This window comes from Labrus bergylta, chromosome 8, assembly GCF_963930695.1.
Source record: "Labrus bergylta chromosome 8, fLabBer1.1, whole genome shotgun sequence".
Taxonomy (NCBI): domain Eukaryota; kingdom Metazoa; phylum Chordata; class Actinopteri; order Labriformes; family Labridae; genus Labrus; species Labrus bergylta.
In genome coordinates, this window is record NC_089202.1 from 29800791 (window position 1) to 29821699 (window position 20909).

Genomic DNA, 20909 nt, shown 5'->3' on the forward strand with positions numbered 1-20909 from the left:
TTAAATGTTTAGTCAGATCTTCACTTATAGAATTAACGATCTGGGACATTGAAGTCCAACTCTATAACAGCATTTCAGCTCATTTTTGTGGGCTTTTCATGCCTCCATTTTTGAGACATAACAGTGAACATAGTCGGAAACCAGGCATGGAGAGTGGGGAACAACATGCGGGAAAGGAGCCACAGGTTGAACCCGAACCCGGGCCGCCGCCCCGAGGACTTCAGCCAGGGTGCTGGTGGCCACTCGGCACTGTTAGCATGATGTCAGAGGAAAACTCGCCGCTATGTGAATACAGCTGGTTGCTCAGTTGTCAATTTGGATTTCTCCTTTTAGCTCAAGCCCTAAAAATGATTCTTCCCCTTCACGTCTCTGTGTGTTTTTAGGTTTAAATAACACGCAATACCGGGGAAGTGGGCTTGAATTAACCACCACTCATATTCCCAAAGTGGCTCCTTGTGTAGGAGTGCTCATATCAAAAGGCAATTCCCCTCGGTAATTTAATCGATGGGGTCCAAAAATAACTCCATTGTCAGCCGAGGAAAAGAACTAATAATCCTTATAATCTTGGAGGCGCATTAATATTCAGCAGATCAAACGGTTCATTCCCATCGTGCCCACGCCCGGCCCCGGCGCTCCCCCCTCGCTCCGTGCACTCGTCAAGCAGAGAGATTTCTCATTTATTCATATTAAATAAAAGTGACATCACATTAGTAAAGGTTGATTGGTCTACAATTAAGCATCCTGACCTGATTTGGTTTTGCGCTGGAGTACGGGAGGGACAGGGGACCCTAACTCCACTCAGGCTGTTTAACACACACACAGGGGTTTGGCTAATCAAATTGCGATGCATAATGTAGACTTGTCTCAGTGAGGGTCTTTTTTTACTGTGCAGGGGGAGTCAGAAGCGATAACCTCTGGAGGATGTAACATCTGCGTGGAGGATAATGCAGATGAAACTGCTACGGCGCCGCGTGTCGAGGCTTTGATCCATTGTCCTCGGGGGGTAAAAAAGACGACAGGACTGCTCTGAATACTGCAACGCACGACTCTGTATGAAGATGTATGGCTGTATATCGATGAAATGACAGCATCATAACTGTGACCTGTCATTGACTAATGGGCTTTTGCCATTATAATGTGGTTAGCACTAGCGTTCGTTTTCAACCCCTACATACATATCGTGTAGCGCCGCTCAAGGACCCCTGAATGTCCCCGTTATTCCCGCACCGAGAGAGAATCCTTGGCCTTAAATCAATCCGTCTGCTCACTCAATTTGTCCCCAGATTTGCTTGCTTGTCAATTTGCAATGCCAAATTGAGTTCAACTGAACTGCGACCTTGGAGCCCGCGTATGTGACGATGTGACCCAATCCCTTGTGCCGAGGTCTCAGAGTGTATTTCCTCCCAATCATGTTGAGAAAAGCCAATTACATCTCGCTGTGAACACGGATGAGTTAAGTTGTCAGTGCCCGTGCCGGGTTGATGGGAGTGGCTGGTCGGACCCTGCGTTTGCTGCGGCGGCTGTTTGGGTCAGAGAATGCTAAACCAATGCCGTTTTACAGGAGACGACACGGCTTAGCTGCTCGGCCTGTTTCGCTGTCATTTTTGATCCAATTACACTGCCCTTACATTATCTCAGGTCATCTGAGCTGCAGAGGGAGAGAAACTTTGAGTAAGGTCAGTGCCGAGATAAGAGCGAAAGGGGGGTGGGAAAAAAAACAGAAATTCACCAGCAGGGCAGAAACAATGTGAGGCTTTTATCTTCTTTTTAGGAGGGGAGGGGTCACTGCAGAAAAACTCCAGCCATGATGTGCAGGATAACAGAGATGGATCAACAAAGTCAGAACAGTCCTGCTGCTTTGTCACAGAGTGAGAGACTGTATATGTCAACACGTCGGCTTTGGAGGTATCCTCCTCAACCTGTTGGAAGGTTTTATTGTAGACTTTTAAACTTGTACTAGCCTCTGAACAATTCGGGGGAAAGAAATAGTAGGGACCGAATTAAAACCAGGAAGAAGAGATTGTCTTTGAGTACTGATCTCTAAACCCCTCTCTAACCCTAACCCTAACCCTATGTTTTCAGCATCAACGTTTCTATCCAGCAGATCCTACTTAGAAGACAGCTCTTGACTCTGACGGGAGTTTCAACAACATGATGAAGGGTTGTCTTTAATATGAGCACATACTCAACTAAAGGCTTGTCATTTAGAGACTGAGGACGCACAGACAACACCTCGATGTGAGCACAGAGGGATCTATTCTAACTTTGAGGAAGGCGGTCGAGAGCTTGATGTCTATATCAGGACTTGAAATTATTGCACAAATGTTCTGATTGATCACCATCACTATGTTTGACCTCTTGCTTGACCTTTAAGTTCACTAAGACTAACAGGGTGATAATGATCAGCATAATAGCAGTTACAACCAGTTACAGTCAGTGGATATACAGTTACAGGGCAGGTAGCAGTACAACATGTGGTCATATTTTTTTTGCATCCATGTGGAACTGTGAAAGACTTAAAAACATGGCAGAGATAAGCTGCTCTATCTTCTGTGTGAGTCCCGTCAAGAGTGTTCGGTTTCTGTCACACATCCAAACAGTCAGTCTCACAGTACAGCACAAACACAAGCACACATAGATCAAATGTGTAATGTGTTACACACACAGATATCAACAGTTTATTTAATGCACAGTGGAACTAAACCCTGGGAGAAAGTCAGTCCTAAGTGTGTCTCACAAATGTTTCTGAAATGAGAGAAATGTCGGTGATATAGTATTAAGTAGAACTCACTGAACAGGGGGGTTGCTGGCCTACCACCGCCTTGGTTGTTTACAGAGGCGATTATAGAGTCTATTGGGGACCTATGCAAAAAACCATTGGGGGGGCCTTCCAACCATCATGTCTGCCAGAGTCCCAACGCTTACACTTCCTTTTTCTGTTTTCTCTCCTATAGACGGAAATTGCTTGCTGTCAGATGGTTTCTTACTGTTGTTGCAAAATTTGCACACTTTGGGCCACTGCTTTGGTTTAAAGTTTGTCATCCCTCAGGGTCACTCCCTAATGGTCTGGGGGCCCAAAGCAGTTGCCTGCATTGCCTGTTGACAAGCAGCGCCTCTGGTTGTTTATGGTAAGTATGTTTGTGTTATTGTGTTCGAGGTTTTGGGCTGGATATGAACAAATATTACAAATCCCAATGTCCAACAATAACCCAAACAAACTGATCAAACCAGAGGTAGACCACCAACTCTAATGTCTCCAAGGTTACCGCTGTTTGAGTTTAATACAAAAAAGGCCAATAACTGTTTTAACAGTCAGGTCTATCTCTGTTGGGATGCTTTCTGTAATGTTGTCAGAATTACAATCTGAGCCTGTCAGTGACAAAAACAAGAACTTCTAGTGAATACATTTTGGCCACAACTATTTGTTGCTGGCAGATTGCTACAGAAATCTGCATAAGCATTTTCAAAATTCTGTGCACCCATTTGTCATTTTGGACCAATAAAAACATTAAATATGGCCCATGTTAAAAATACCACAATTCCTATTTGACTGCCATTGCCATGGTTAAAAGACACCAACCAAGTAGTTCCTCTCTGGACCCTGACAATGTTGGCCCCCTGCCTTGGTGTCCTATGGCCCTCACCTAACGTCATTTTTAAGGCTCATTTAAACTCCAGTCGGATGTGCTTACAGATATGGATAGAGCCTACGGTCTGTGCTCTGAATTAATTTGATCTGTATTTCTGCATGTTTCTGAGAAGGTTATAAATACTGACCAAACATTGCAATACAAATGGAAATCATGGGGGCAGTGTTGAGCAGTGTGGTGAGCAGTTAAAGACAGACCAGCAAAACTCAACAAAGAAGAAAACTTTGGAAAATGGTGGACCTTTTTGAGGAATAATTGTGCAAGTTGGTCAGGAACTATATATATATATATATATATATATATATATATATATATATATATATATATATATATATGATGTTACCTTGCCTGGCACATGGACAGAAAACTACAACTGAACACCTGAGCTCAGAGATCGGACTGGAAGCGAGTGTCAGTTCGACAGCCATTAAGTAGAAGTGAAGGACTGTGCAAGATGGTGCCCTCTAGTGGATGCATTGTTTGACATCCATCTTAATATCAAGGACATTTGGGAGTGTATGGATAGAGACGTTTATATCGTTCAAAATGTAGGTTTCTATTTTTATACGTAAGCTTGAAAGATCGTTTAGAAGGCGGAGATTATGTAAGTTTGGAGTAGGAGAAGGGAGGTGCGAGCAAGACTGCGCCCTCTAGTGGATGTATTGTTTGACGTAATTCCAACATAAAGGACGTTTGGGGGTTTATGGGTAGTGATGGTTATACCATTTTAAACCGTAAGTGACTATTGCAGGGTTGTTCGTCACTGACAGGAAACTGAACCTTGATCAGATGTAGCTTAATTGATTCATCTATCTACCGGCATAAAAAGCTTCCAAACATATCTGAGACCACAGGGGGGGGGAATTTGCCAAGCTACCACTGGCGGTATGTGAGTTCAGGGATTACAGAATCCATACACAAATTTACTTCCAGTTGTATCATGGCAAGTATATAGTTTTTTACTCTGCAAAGGTTAAAAGATAAAAGTATTTTTCCTCTAGAGGGCGTTGTGAGCAAAGGTCGTTGATCGCTCCCGAAAGAACTTCTGGGGAATTTTTTTTACTTGTTGAATCGTTTTGATGACAAACTAGATTTTAAAAGAGTAACTTGATGCCGAGCAGTAAGACACGATTCTGTCGTGGTTTGGTCGTCTGCCTTACTGGTTTTTCTCATTTCATGAAAGTTTGTGAGACAGTTTGAGTTTCTTATAATCTACAGCAAAGACATGCAGCTGTATCCCATCATGCATCTGTGTATACAGGAGAAAAAAGGAGGAATAAAGTGAGGGGGGGAAATTTGAACACTTACCCAAACACTTACTTATTGTGATATTTTAAAACAGATAGGTGCATATTCTGAGCCAACTTAGATGACAGTTGCCGCTTTTTAAAAACTCTCATGTGTGATCATATCGCCAGTAACATCGTAAAACACGTGTGTTAACGGTAAAACTGTCGGGTGCACGGCTGCAAGACGGCCCGAAGACTCACCGACAGTTTCACGGTTAACATACCTTTCTTTCTCTTTTTTTTTTCTTCACCGTGCTTCAAACTGCAGCTACGAGAAAGACACTTCACCGAGCAACTTTCAGAAAAAAGATTCTGCAAGAAGACAATGCACTAAAAGCAGTCGAGTAATTTCACCAGCTAAAGCACGCTTGGTGTCAACTGTAACGACGAAGTAAAAACCTGGAGAGGATGAGCAGAAAGAAAACAGTAGACTGCTTTAATGTGCTGTGAATTCAACAAGTACCAATCTATACAAGGTTCTCTTACAAACAGAGTCGTGGTGGTTGTTCCTCTTGGTCCTGAACATCCAACCCTAACTCGGTCATTTAAGTGCTTTCTGCAGAAGACGTGTCTTTACTTTACTGTTGATCCCACCTACATGACTGACCCCTGATCACCTGTTGGTTGTTTCAGGCCCTGTCATGGGAATGTCCCCAGAATTTCTCTTCTTTGACTTTTACTCAACCTCACCCAGTGAAAAGTTAGTTTCACCTTAGAGCTGAACAACACCTCCAGAGTTAAAGGGATACTTCACCCATTAGCATTAATCTTTGTATCATTAGAAACCTGGTAGTATTTTTGAATGGTCGTGCATCCCGCCCTCATTTTCCCCTGAGATGGTAAATCTTTGTATTTTTAAGTCTGAAAAGTAGCTTCCAGTGACGCAAAAATCGTCATTTTGCTCAGCTACCAGCTCAGCAGCCAAGACATGAGGCCTGTCTGTCGGTGGCGGTGAGGACGAAGAGCCGGGGTGGACTGGTAGTGTCGGTGCTCTCACTGTTTGTCTATAGACTCAGACATAGAGTCTGTTTTCTGACAGGAATTTACAAGATCAAGTCTGGAAGAAATCTCGGAATCAGTTGAGGAAACAGCCTAAATATGTCTGTAAACCTGACCTTAGTGGGAGTGGCCTGTGGTACTGTGCATTCTGGGATTTGGTGTCTTTCATCCACGAGCCAAAAAGACACTCTCTGCCTTTTCACGGCCAAGAAGGCACCAACTTCAAAATGTATTTCATATTTCTACATATATGACCCAATGTCAATACAGATTCATGTTTCAACAGGTGAAGGATCCCTTTAAGTCACGTTTAGTCGCAGTGATTTTAACAAAGCAAAGACACTTAATGAATTTGGTTCTTGTTTTTTCATTTGAACTAAAGTTATGATTTCAATTCATTATTTCGGATTCGGCATTCCCACTTTGAATCAGTACAACGTCCACTCACCCATCCCTAAACTTCTGCAGAAATACTTTCACAGTTCATCAACAATACATGACTGCAGAAATGTTAGCAACAAGCCTCTGCAGAGCAATGAGCTTGAAATCTGCAGCACTCCCTCACACTGGGTTCAGTCTCTGTGAACAAAGCGTAAAGCCATTTGAACTCGGGGTGGCAGCGATTAACTGCAGTGTGAGACCTGTGAGTGCAGGTCACAGACCCGTTTATTAGAGAACTTTACTGCACAAGAAGAGGAAGAAAATCCAAGGCAGCTGCGGAAAATCACCCTTAATGAGGAAGAAAAAACGACCAAAGGTTCTTTATGTTTTCACATCCCGGCACAGCAAAGACATCTAGACTGATGCATTTGGTCTTCATCATTATGGATTCTGAGCTTTTCATGGACACCAGAGACACTCATGACTAAGAGAGTACAGTTAAGTTTGACATCCGGAGCAAAAAGTTACAAGGACTGTACGATCACATTCGCCTCTTCATCTCTTCTGTGAGGTGACAGCTCATAAAAAAATCTAATAAAGCAGACATTGTGCTTGTAAGTCGCCGTTGCTTTTAGCTTTTAAAACACGGAGACTGTGAATAAAAAAAGGCATGGCGTTTATCTCTGAGTCATAGTTTCTGTTTGAAGCAAGGTGAAGGAAACAAGAGCAAAGAAAAGACAGCATGAACTCGGAGACACTGGGGACAGTGAGGGAAAGGTGGGGGGGAGGAGGCAGTGTTCACATCGAGCTCCACACATCCCACACACACACACACACACACACAGCTGCATGACTGTACAATCTCGCACACACACACACACATGCACACACAACCCTCAAACGGCTGATAGGCCTAAAACTGCTCTATCTAAGGTCTGTTTGTGTCTCCTGTGCTTTCATCTACAGATGTGAGTGTGGAAAAAAAAGGTTAAGATTGAGTTATTCCTTCACTTTGAAAACACAGAGCTGAGCTTTGATTCATGACCATTGATTTAGCTTTCACTGCCTGAAGTCAGCGTGGTCGGGACACACTTCCTGTAATTAGACGGGATTAGCCTGTGGTTGGCTAGCTGAGGCGAGGCCTGAGCGATGATTGTGTCTGACTGTGTGTGAAGCTGTGACCCGCTCGGGAGCGACATGTTACCTGGCTATGACAAACAGCACACAACTGACACCCAAGTAGGCCAGCAGAATATACATCCAGATATCGGGCGAGAGGGGGTTGAGGAAGGAGAAGACCCCAGGGTTGGTCCCGTTGGGCTTGCGGTACAGTATACTTATACCCAGCGTCATGAAGGGCTTGGAGAAGTCGATAACCTTCTCGCGGGCGTACGTGATGGCGAGGGGAGCCACTGCCAGGTCAGCTCTCTGTCAACAGTAAAAACATAAAAAGGGAAGAGAGATAGGCCATAAGTCACGGGGAAGACGAAGCATTTAGAGGCAATCAAATTAAGAAAACAGGGTCTTTACACACTACGGATTCTGTCCCGAGGCACTTAGCGAGAAATTTAAAGCCCTCTTTTTCTCTCCAGACATCAAGAATACGCCGCAACACTAAACTCTCCCTGAAGACTAAATCATAGCTTTGACTACTTGTCTCTACAGACTTCATTCTTATGTTCAGTCGGATTTAAGATAAAGGCTGTGCTATCAATTCAATTCAATTTCAATTCACTTTCACTTAGCAGACGCTTTTATCCAAAGTGACGTACATCAGAGAGTAAGAACAACACAAGAAAGGATCTAGAAAAAAGGGAACAATGTCAGTAAGAGCAAACGATCAGCTTTGAGTCTGATTGGACACACAGGTGCTGACAGGAAGTGACCAGAGGCAAAGCACAACATTGAGGGCAGTTCTTGAGAGCTCTAATCAGTATAGAAACCATCTTATAAGTCATCGTTATCAAACAAAAACCATCGTCATTACCATCATCATCATCAATAATATGGAGACCATCATCATTAAGTTAGTAGGTATTCATGAAAGAGCTGGGTCTTTAGTTTTTTCTTAAAGGTACAGAGGGACTATCACAAGACCGTTGTTAAAAAGATGCATCAGTTGGTGAAGAGTGTAGTCAGAATGGGTCACATGCACGGTTAAGTCCACCGTTGGTTATCGTTTATTAGACTACTGTCCTCGTCCCAGTGTACATGCATCAGGTGATGATTGATTTATTAACTGCAGTGTGTTTGATTTTGCTGTGATGGGTGGTGAACTACTTCTGGTCGACCTTTTACATCTCAACCCAGAAGAAGTCAACAAACAAGTTAGCAAGTGGAAAAACTGGTTGTATGTCGAACAGTGAAAACATGGTTAGGCTACATTAGATTTAAACGACCTCCAACCAGGACTTCCTTTTTCATCTAGTGTTTACATCTGTAACAGAGCTTCTTCTCCAGGGGGTTTAAATAGACCCCTGAAATCCTCCTGATCAGCTGATTCTCTGGACTCTCAGGCCTCATCAGACCCACTTCGTGCCCGAGGCTAGATTTTAGGTGGTGCCTCTTATATTGCAAGCGATTGCCCCACCGATCACACTATTCATACACTTAAAGAAAACTGTCATACAGCTTTATGTTTTACAGCTTTTCCATTATTTAAACCTGATATTTATCGGTACGATCAGTGTCACTCATGTCTGATAACTCGTCTGCCCTCCTCCTCCACAAAGAGCAGGTATCGATCAGCATATGTTAGGTAGTGATGTTGTATTGGCTCCTTTGGTTATATCACCGAGTAATAGCATGAAAATTACGTTAGATAAAATAACATGTTTCCTTCTTTGTTTTTATTATCTTCAACTTTTCTTCCTCACTCATTTCGGGTGCCAGGATGCCCCCTATGGACGGCAGGCGCCCCTAGAATTTGCTTATACTGCCTATGCCCCGGCTGAGCCTGGGCCTATAGTCCCCATAAAAACATGCCTTTTAAAAAAAAAAAAAAAAGCTTTCTGTGCGTTTTGGTCTTTCATACATGCAAACTGCGTTTTAGATCACTGAAAACTCCATCCAGGATGAAGATTTCTAGAAACTGACACAACTAGAACCGACGGCCAATGATCTCCTTGGTGTGTCAGGACCTTAAGGTGTGGAAAACAGAGTTTTGGGCTTGTAACGTCACACTGTGCATCACGCCATCTTTTCCACTGCAAAAACTTCATAAGGCTTTGAAGGTCTATGGAGGTGATGCATTTGAGTGCATTTTTAAGAAGCAGTGTTTTTGGATACATGCCATAAAAAGGCCAAAACATCACTTTTATAAACAGTATTTTTTACTCTATTTCCCTTTTGGGTAAGCACTGACCGTGTGCTTCTATGCAATGCACGTGCATCAGAGATATAGAGAGAGGGGACGTATAGCGCCTGCACGGGAAAGTCATGTTACCATATCTGGGCTGAAAAGTGTGTTGTGCTGTTGACAGTTAATAAATCTCAGGCTGCAGCGTGACTATAAATGCTAAACATTCGCAGCAAGGTCAAGTGCTTCATTTCTCAAAGATGTATCCTTTTTGTCTCATGAAGGTTGCCATACATCACTCAAGGATAAATTGACTCTGCTCGCATGCTCACAGTTGCAAAACCTGAAAAATTCATGCTGATATCAGCCATCTCTGAATGTACCCAGGCTTCTTTAACGCAGCCCTGCATGCATGCAGAAAAAAAAAGCATCAGGATGTGTCGACTGTGTTGGAGCAGACCGGAGATAACTTTGGCAGATTTCTCCGACTGGATGTTTCCAACTTGTTCAGTTTAATTCAGCGTTTCTTCCTCAAACTGAACCTCATTCTGTGTGAGTGCACATTCCCTCGGCCTTCTGAGGGGCCTGTCTGCTGCAATCACCATCTGTCTCAGTCAAGCCAGGAAGTGGGGCAAGCCCATGCTTGAACATCGTCGTCGCTAGGGGGATGGGGCCCTTCACCCATGAAAAGACCAGACGATCTGTCACAACAGCCAATCACTGCTCTGATCAAGAGCAGAGACAGAAGCCCGGTCTTAAGGAGAGCTGACCCCTCACGGGTTGCTTCTTCTAACGGGGGGTCAGATATCGACCGTTGACCAAGCAGTACGAGACATTTTCCTGCCCGTGCAGTTTATCCTGAGTGTGTCTTTGTTGGGCGTAATGATCTACGCTGTGAGCAGATTGTGTGTGTGTGTTTTTAATAAGCTCTGTGGGGGAAACTAGTCACAGCAGAATCTATGCTATCCTCGCATCACTGTACTTTGAAAAAAGAGGCTCGTTGTTACCTCCTGTTACACGTTTTAATGATATAGAAACGTCTTCCTTTTTGAACATAAAGAACAAAAAGGTCTGTCTCTGTCGGGGTTCCTTTCTGTAAAGTTGTCAGACACCTAAAAAATAAAAATCTGAGCCTGTCAGTGATGAGAACATGAACTTTTAAAGGAGCCAGTGTGGCCTGTTTCACAGCTACAGTATGAAGCAATCTAATGGAGCAGTTTGAAACTTTTTGTACTCATAAGTCACTTAGACCCAGTGATTCTCAAAGTGGGGTCCCAGGACCCCCAGGGGATTGGGGGGTCCGCGGAATAATTTACAAACAATTGTAAATGAATTGAAAAAAGCATATCTACAAACTGGGACCTCTTGCACCAATATAATCAACTATTTTGTCCAATACTCCCGCCCACTTTAGTTTTGTACCATTAGATCAATTCTGATGATCGTGACATGAATAAAGGATTATCAACATTTTCTTAACGTTTATAAAAATGAATTACTTGTTACTACTAGTATACTAGTATTACTAGTATAAATGTAGCCTAATTTTATCATTGCAAAGTACTACATAGTACATTATTACCGGAGGTGTCAAAGTACAAATACTTTGTTACCTTACTTAAGTAGAAAGTTTGGGTATCTATACTTTACTGGAGTAATTATTTTTCAGCCCACTTTTTACTTCTACTTCTTACATTTTCACGCAATTATCTGTACTTTCTACTCCTTACATTTTAAAAAACAGCCTTGTTACTCATATTTCATTCCGGCTTGTCATCGTTCAAAAACACGCAAAAAAACAAAAACCTATCCAGATAAATCGCGCCATCCGGATAGAATGAATTTGACCATACAAGAGTAATTGTTACTAAGCCTGCCCTGGGGTACACCAATTTTCTTGTCCAGTTTTGTTTTCTTACATCCGTTGCCCTCACAGATTCCTGCAGCTAAGCTTGGATGTACATTTACATTCCAATAAAGGCTACTGATAACATGCCTCTGAAGTTTGACTTTTTGCACCATTACAATACTTATACGCAACTAGTCATCATATCTTCCGCTCCATGAAACACATGTTAATGCTCAGTAGTACACATATATGGTTCTTTAATGTATTTGCATTCTACTAAAATGCGTTCATTTTCAGCTTTTGTCATTAATGGCATTTTTTCCCCCTTACATAACTTTTACTTTTATACTTTAAGTAGTTTTGAAACCAGTACTTTTACACTTTTACTTGTTGTTGATACTTCAACTTCTACAGAAGTCTTTTTAAACCCTAGTATCTGTACTTCTACCTGATTAATGAATGTGAATACTTTTGACACCTCTGATTATTATATAGTATTAATAGCTTATCAACGATACGATAATGAGGGGGGTCCTTGGAAATATTTCTCACCTGAAAGGGGTCCATGGTCTAAAAAAGTTTGAGAACCCCTGACTTAGACCCCTCAAAAAAGTCAGCGGACAAAACAGTCTGGGTAAGGGTACTGATTAGACTCATGATCCTGAAATCTAAATAATGAAGTTCAGAGACTCACGTGGTCCATCAGCTCCTTCACCATGCCGTTCCACTGGCCCGTGTTCTCGTCCTGAGCGCCGTACCTCCCGTCCTCCACTAGGCGGACCTCGTACGTGAAGCCCAGGATGCTGGACAGCTCCCTCAGCAGGTCTATGCAGTAGCCCTCGAAGCGGTCGTTCCCGTACAGCGGCTTGTCTGACTTCTTGAACATCACGTACGGCTCCTCCTGTCAGGGGAGAGAAAAAGAGGGAGGAAGGGATGAGTCCCCTGCAGACCTTCACATCTCTTTACCTGCCGATAAGGGCCCTGTATCTGAGAGCCTGTCTGATGTGTGAGATAGACCTGACACACACTGGGCTCGGCACTGTGTGTGTGTTTGCCAGCAGTGCCAGTCCTGTGATGTGGGCTACAGGGTGGGTGCAAAGTGAGGCATGACCATAATAAGAGATAATCCCCCCCGTATCAATGACTCTGTGCTCCTCTCAGGCTTAGCGGTTCTGGCTTTGGGCCCGGGCCCAGCTTTCGGGACACCGCATGCTTTGTCAATAAGATAAGAGGTGCTGATAGACGGACACAAAGCGAGAGAGCGAGAGCCGGCACTGCAGCTCTGTTCACACAAAACAGTTGGGGAGATTACTAATGTCTTCTTTTATGCTGCTTCTTTTCCTCCCCTCCCGCCTACTGAACATGTCCTCCACCTCCTCGCTTCCTCCCTCCGCCCGCTCGCTTCCTCCCCTCTCTATACCTCGGCTCCACGCACCATCTGTCTCCGTTAGCCTGTAGACGCTCGTTCTCACCCCGCGTCCCTCATTCCTTACGACTCCCTTGTCTCTCTCAGACAAATAAATCCTGGAATATATCCTGTCAGACAGGTGTTGTTTATAGTATAACTGTGGCGATGACTGAAAAAAAAAAAATCATTAAAGATTGCTAACAGCTTTGACACATTCCACTGGCTGGAGTTTTTAGCAGCATGCGGGCGTGTAAGACGTGTGCGCGGGGGGGCAAAAAACAAACAGTTTGTTCTTTTCACCGGTAGTGTCAGCCAAACAAACAGACTGCTTTCACAGTTTAGCATAAATATGCCGTACACAGACAGATGTTGAGGATAACGCTTTCACTGCAGCTCCGTGAGGACACAATGTACCATTCTGCTGCAAAAATATCTAAAACAGATTCATTTATTTATTTATTTAAGTTTTGTGTTGCAGATCTGAAATTATGTCTGGGAAAACATTTCTGCAGGTGCAAAGTCCAGGCATACTTAAAGAGGACATATTCTCCCCCCTCCTCCACCTGTTCAAACAGTCCCCTCCTCCACCTTTTCAAACAGTCCCCTCCTCCACCTTTTCAAACAGCCCCCCTGTGGTCTAAATGAAACATCTGTGCTGTGCTTTGGTCAAAATATAACATGAATCAAGCACCAGAGGAGGTTTGTGACCCTGTATAAACCAGCTCTCTCAGAACGCTCTGTTTTGGTGTGTATGTCTCTTTAAATGTAATGACCCCCCCCCCCCCCCCCACACCTGAGTTTTCCCAGTAGACATCACTCCTCTGTAGTGAGAATAAAAATGGTGGACCTGTGTAAAAGTTTTGTTCTAGTCTGGGGGTGGAGTCCATGGGTGGAGATACCAGGGGAGGGGAGGTTTTTTTTTTTTTGTTTTTTTTTTACCAGAATCCCACTGTGACATCACAAGGAGAGCACATTTGAAACAGAGCATTTTTCTCTGTGTTGTAAGACTTATGCAGACCACAAACAAAGGACTGGATGGGTTTATTTCACATTTTGTGGGTCAGTAGACTCTCAGGTTACACAGATATATGTTCAGAAACACTGTACAAGTGGATTTTTCACAATATGTCCCCTTTAAGTGATTTTTAGTTTAGAATACAGAATTTAATCTTCGTGGGTATTGACTCAAAGACAACATGAATCATGTTTTACACCAGAGAAAGCCACAGGTACACGTATATGTTTTAAGATCTATCGTGTTCATTTATCCAAATGTATAAATCCATGAAATTATTGTACCTTGTGAAAATAAGAGTTAAGACAATTATATTTTCACAAGAAGAACAACATTAATATTAAGGCTAGTTTCAAAAATATAGATTCATCAATGCATTGCAATTATTTTATTCCCAATTCAATATCGATTCAGGGAAATCCTGAGATCGATTTTTTACATTGTAATGACGCCCCTCTCCACTGGGGGCACTGTGGGTGTCACCATACTTCTGCATACTTTAATGTTTTATTCTTTGTTTATTAAAGAATAATGCAATGATAAAATACATTTTTTAAGTCAGTTTGTTCTAAACCTATACAAACAATGCACATATCATTATTTAACAAATGTCAGATGGTGTGATGAGTCATCTGGGTATTTTTAATATCAAAGCATGTTGATCAATATTGAATCAAATCACGACCCAAAGAATTTAAATGGAATTGAACTGTGAGGTTGTGGACAAAACCCGGCTCTAATTAATATATTTGACTTCATCAACCTGCAACAACTTTCCATTTTTAACCCCTTCAGCACCAACAACTGTTAGACGATCAACTTAACAGAAGTTCATAATTTCTGTGAGATCTGCAAAATCCCGAAAACCTTTATGAGAACGTCTTCACACTTCTGTAAAAGCAGCAGATCTGAAAGTGTAATAACCGCCTCACTGTAACCCCTCTATCTGTTCTATAATTGCTGACTCAGCTCATTTGTATCTAGCCGTAGGTCATATGCAGTATGATGGTTTCCTTTTTACCTCTGTAGCTACATGGCTGAAAGGATACTGATGTAATCGTGATGAAAAAGCAGAAAACTGTTTCCACACACGGATCGATACCAGAGCGGCTGCAGTGTCAAGACACACAGGACAAACACTGGAACACACGAGAGTTTGTTTGAGTGGATGTAGATGAGAGATGTAACCTGTAATCTCTCAACAGAAATCATGTGACTGAGTGAAGGCTTTTTGTGCCTTTATTTAGAGACATGACGGTGGATAGAGTCAGAAACCAGAGAGAGAGAGAGAGAGAGAGGGTGGGGAAAGTGGTAAAGGAGCCACAGGTCGGATTCAAACCGGGCTGTCAGCTCTTAAGGACTAAAGCCTCGTTTCCACCAAGTGGTCAGGTTTGGTTTGATACAGTTTGGATCAGTAAACACTGATCTTACTTGCGTTTCCACAGCCAACCTTACCCTTAAACATCACTAAATCACAGCGCAACATAGTGGAGACCGCCAACAAATCCAACAAAGAAGAAGAACGCGAGATTCTTGGGAAGGTCTGCATCTCCGAGGCATAAAACAAAAACTGCCTTGAATGACTCTCTCCAAATCCATGGGACATTTAATCATGGATCCTTTTGTGTTTGTCTTTTACTAATCAACTAGTCTTTTACTTCTTTTGGCCAATCAACGGACTGCAGTGCTTCTAGCTCCAGCCTTCATTGTCGGATTGACGGTGGAAACACCAATAACTGTGTACCATACCGAACTGAACTCATCTGTCTCTCTGGGTTGCTTTTCAATCAGGAGGCGATGTTAAGAAAACAACTACAAGTCACATACCTGAACAACCCCGAGTGTGACGTCACAGGTAAAAAGGATATTAAAAAAAAAAATTAAATCTGAAAAACACAAAACACTCAGCTGGCAGGTCAGCTTAATGACCCCCGGCACACAGATGTGACAGCAGTGTATGACAACACCTTACTCCTACTCATTCATTATAACATCTAACAATCCAAGGAGGGACGAGTGTTTCCCTTCCTGCTCATCGCCATGGTAACTGAAACCACTGCTGTTTGGATGGTGATGGCATGCTGGTTTGAATCCTTACAGGTAGTTCTCTCAGGACTTTGTGCAGGAGGACAGCATTTATAAATACTGTTGATATAAAAGTGTAAATGAGGATTTTTAAGGATCTTTATTTTTGTCCCTTAATGGGTTTATTAAAGTCGTTTGAGTGGAATGGAACGAGCACACTCTCTTACACTTCCTCACCAGAGCGGACTCATAAAACGAGGCACCTTTTGCTCAGAGCTCTTAAACGAGGATGATTTCCATTTAGTGTTTTATTAACGGGGTTGTTTTCTTTTAACTACAGCGGCCTTTACATGGAAATATTCCACTGATTCTTCTTACAAAGCTCTTTTGCATGACATCATGTTTTTATTTGCATTTTTACACTTTTTGATGTTGACAAGTGTTACGCCTCCGATGATTTGGACGCTGCTGTCGACTATGCGATGTAGCAGCTCCCTCTTCCTTATGCAGCTGTATTTGATTTGCAACCGTAAACATATGTCAACGACAAGACATGCCCTGTTACAACTATATAAATCACAGATTTCTCTGGCTTTGATAACTGTGGGAAATATTTGCGGTAATGTAAAATATATACTTTTTACTTTTTAATTAATTTAAATATTTTTGTTAAATTCTACATATTGTACGTTTAGCAAGTGAACCTTTGCATGCAGCTTTTTGTAATTCAGGCCTAATTTTGTGCTTTTTTATTTCTCGCAATAGAGTCGTCCCGCTTGGTTTGCCCGGAGCTCCAACGACAGACTCATGAGTCGTCACTGCATGTTCATTGACAGAGTGATGTCACCGTGTTTAACAAACATGAAAAGGTGTAAACTGACAATGGATCGTCAACAGGCAGGGCAGTCAACGGTTTGGGGCCCCGGACCAGAAGGGGGCCCTAAAGCAGCAACCTTAAAATGTTTATACTTTGCAATGACGGTAGAAAACCTCGCTAAGTGGTTCCCATCTGACAGCAATCACTCTTGTTGCCATGCTGAATGCTGATTGGAGCTACATCTACTTTGTAGTAACGGCTACATCCAAACACATAATGAGAATTTTATGTAAAGAGGCGAAGATATTACTGAACATCTTGACTTTTAAATTCCTCCTCAGCTCCTTTGAATCATCATGTCATTCATCCCCCGTTCTCTCCCTCGCTGTATTTGCGGCCATGTTAACGAGTGGACCAAACTGTTATCTCGCATGTCGAGCACAAAGACGCCGTTGTGAGCCCATTAGCAGCGTGCGACCTTTCACCTTCTGTCAGCTGTGAAAGACTGTAATTATCATAAACAGTCGCCGGGCTCATTAACAGTGAGCTTCTCTCGCTGGAACAGTCTGCACTACCTGTGAGTCCTACTGGACAGAAAGAGCTCTTACCTTTACCTTTAACCGTGCAACTGGAAAACGGTGAGGAGAACGGTTTTATTCTCTTTATAGATCGTAAGCCAGAACATCTGAGGAACCTCTCCCTTCACATTAGGGCTCGACCGATATGAGATTTTAGGGGCCGATACCGATATCGATCTGATAATGATAAATTGGCCGATATCTTTCTTAGATCTACAGTATGTTCGATCATCCTCAAATGCAGTTATCAACACTCGTGGAAAAGATATTTAATGAAGACAAGATGGTCACTCAACTGGAAAGTAACTGCTCATGTACGTTCATCAAAACTCTGGAGAGTGACGATGCTTGTTGTAATCCATTTAGCGCCCTCTACTGGTGAAAGAGAATGGTAGTGTAATACAATGAAACTCAAATTAAAAGCTATTTAACTGGTGAATAAATCTAGTAATTTCGGCACATATTCACCGATACCGATAGTCACTGGATATGCTAACATGAGCTATCGGCCGGCTGATTTATCTATTTCACTTCTTTTTTTTTTAAATGCAAAACTAAACCTTACAACTTGTACCTTGTAATTTAGGAGACTTGGTGAAACAGGGTTTTCATTTCATATGAGTATATATCTATTTGAGCTCCTCTGCTCCACTCGTTTAAGTTCTGCAATAACTCACACAGTTTGTTTATTTGTGTTTGATTTTTAGACCAACAGAGATTTAAAAATGTCTGTATTTTAAGAATTACAGCGGCAAAAGTGACAATTTTTTAATAATTGATTTAACCATGCATTGATTTCCTGCTACGATTGAGAAAATTGTACTCACGCATCATGACATCCGTGTGAAGAACAAAATCTGACACATGAGCACATTACCCAAAGACTGTATGAAGAATGGACGGCAAAATACGTCACCGCAAGTGAAGCCAGAAGATTCAAAATAACAGTAAATGTTGACCTCTTTTTAAAAAGTTTCCCTAAATGTATTTAACTATATATTAATTTATTGAGTTGGTGGACTTCCTACATATCAGTCACTGATAAAAACTCATTTTCTTGTTGGTTCTCCTCAGCGTTCTTCCCTCCACAGCATCCCCTGAATAAACACAAACATACACACACACACACACTCCCTCCGCTGTCCTGCAGCGAGCCGGGCTGCAGACGGAGGCCGCTGTATCTTTAATTAAAAGCAGAGAGCGAAGGAGAAGCCAAGTATCTCCGTAAAGCAAACCTAATTAAAGCTATAGCACTCCCATCTCTCTCTCCGCAGACTCTCCTTAAACACACATTGAGGCCCATTCTTCTTCCACAAATTAAAAACAATGGATTTTGTGCCTCAGTTAAAACAAACGATGCCGCCTTATTTGAGTCCTTCTCAAACATTATTTTAGTGTTATTGATTCCCCTTCCATGCAGTGGGGCTGAGAACAAAGCGAATCATCCAGGTGCTCTCGGCATGCAGCGGCCTGATGGAGGACGGCCCGTTGGCTGGAATAAAACAAAAGGAAGATAGTGGAGATAAAAGACGTCTGTGGCTGCACTATTTCTATCACAAATTAAATAGACTCAACTTAAAAACACAAATAATACTCTGCAAACTCAGCAACTCGAGGGTATATGTTAACCAGCTGATGGGAGGTAATCATCTGGTAAACATTTTGATGTATTACTTGTTGACCTTAGAGCATTTTCTTGGTATGAAAAAGGTTCTTTATGTGCATCTGATACTGAAAACTGTTAAAACCATTTTTTATTTTTTTGCAGGGATTGAACTTTGACTTCCACTGACACAGTGTCTTATTTCACTTGAAACAGCCTCAAGGCTGAAGTGTTATCAAAAGCATACACAAAAGTCAAAGGGCGTTGCCATGGCGCCTGACGTGAATGGATTTCTCGCCTTGAAACAGTAAGCTGCTGTAACTCAAAACGTCTGCGGGTCGAAACAGAGTCCAACTTTGCATGTTTGTTGAAAGGCACCGTCTACACATAGCTACATAACAAAACCGCAATTTTGTCATAGCACCACCTACTGGTAAGACACAGTAAGCCTTGTGAGACATGAACAATATTAAAGGATGAAGCCTGAGTGATGTCACCCGTCTGTTCCTGCAGGGGGCGCTGGAGTCCCATCGATGGCGGTCTCCATGCTGGAAATGCTGTCTCAGTCTAACTTTGAGTCAACCTAACGACAGGCTGAGAGCTGGAGCTGAGGCGGGTTTTAAACCTCCTGACAAACCGTTACACCGCGCCCACCTGTCAATCAGGTCAGCTACACGCCTTATTGTGAATAACTCTTATCCTTCATCAAATCAAAACTGATGAGTCATCAAAACATTCACCCCCCGTACAGTGTGTGTCCATCCAGACATGAGCTAATCACACCTATTTGGTTTTTTGAACCAGGCTGTAAACATGTTCATCTCTGCTGTAAAAACAGGCTTTTTAGAATGGGTGTGTATGTGACTTCCTGTGCTTCTGCAGCCAGCCTCTAGTGGACACTCAAGGAACTGCAGGATTTGGACTCGTCTCAGTTGGCTCATGTTGTTTCCAAAACAAATGATAACTCAACCTTCTGTGTCTGATAAAGACTCTGAGCCACTTCCCGTCTTACAGCAAACCCCGATGTGCACAGAGGTACGAGGGCCCGTGTTTTTCTGGTTACAAATATTTGGGACAAAACATTTGTGATCAGTTCCTCAGTCTGTTATTGATTCTTGTGCAAAAGAGAACCTATCTTTGTTGAGTTTATTTCAGTAAATCTAGTTTAATTACTCTTTCACAATCTGATGAATGTGCTGCGTGCGAGGAGCTGATGGTAACACCGGTCCCGAGGACAAATGAGGAAAATGAGCTGCATCACGCAGCAGATAATCACAGGAAGTGTTCCACTAACAACATATGTTTGATGGCATGCAGCGTAATGATCCTTTACATTACATATCCTTCACTATCAAAAGTGATTAATGCTTCAAAGCCTATACATTAATTCTTTTCCCCCACATCTGTGTCTTTTCCTGGAAAACTCTGGGAGCTTACGGCGATCAGCTCTGTTGTTTGTTAATCCTGTTTCCTCACGTGTTGTCCTTGGAACAGATTTCTATTTTCAGATCTTTTTTCCTGCTGATGTTCTTCAGAGACAAAGACACATGTTTGTTTTATTCAAGAAACCCCTGATTGAAAGATTGCACAGCTTGAGTAAATAATAGAAAAGATACAAACCCATCCTCAAATCCTGCTCCTCCAGAAAACTCAGACATTTCATGTCGATCTGAAATCTAAAAGCTGCACTGCACCTGCATCTATTTGGGATACCTGTATGTATTTTAATGTCCAACTGGAATCTACACATGGCTGTGTTAATGCAGACAAAAGGCCCAATATGACCACAGCACAGACAAATCAGCGCCCATCACCTTAGTATATTTACATTTTTTTCCAACAGTGCATAGAAAGTGAAAGCTTTCAGATAAACTATTTGACACGGGGTGGCACAGGTAGCCTAGTGGTTAGTGCTCGCATCCCATGTACAGAGGCTGAAGTCCTCTAAAGCGAGGGATTTGGGTTCAAATGGGACCTGTGGCTCCTTTTCTGCATGT

At 42.4% G+C, this 20909-nt stretch overlaps 1 protein-coding gene across 3 annotated transcripts in view; it reads right to left on the reverse strand.

Annotated features, from left to right (window-relative positions):
• Positions 1-20909, reverse strand: part of grik2 (glutamate receptor, ionotropic, kainate 2) — a 244756-nt gene that overhangs the window by 54495 nt on the left and 169352 nt on the right. For all 3 annotated transcript variants that reach the window (XM_065957485.1, XM_065957487.1, XM_065957486.1), the window contains 2 exons: positions 12161-12367; positions 7524-7747 (listed from right to left, as the gene is read on the reverse strand). In XM_065957485.1, the coding sequence (XP_065813557.1) occupies positions 7524-7747; positions 12161-12367 (431 nt within the window). The remainder of the gene's footprint in view (positions 1-7523; positions 7748-12160; positions 12368-20909) is intronic.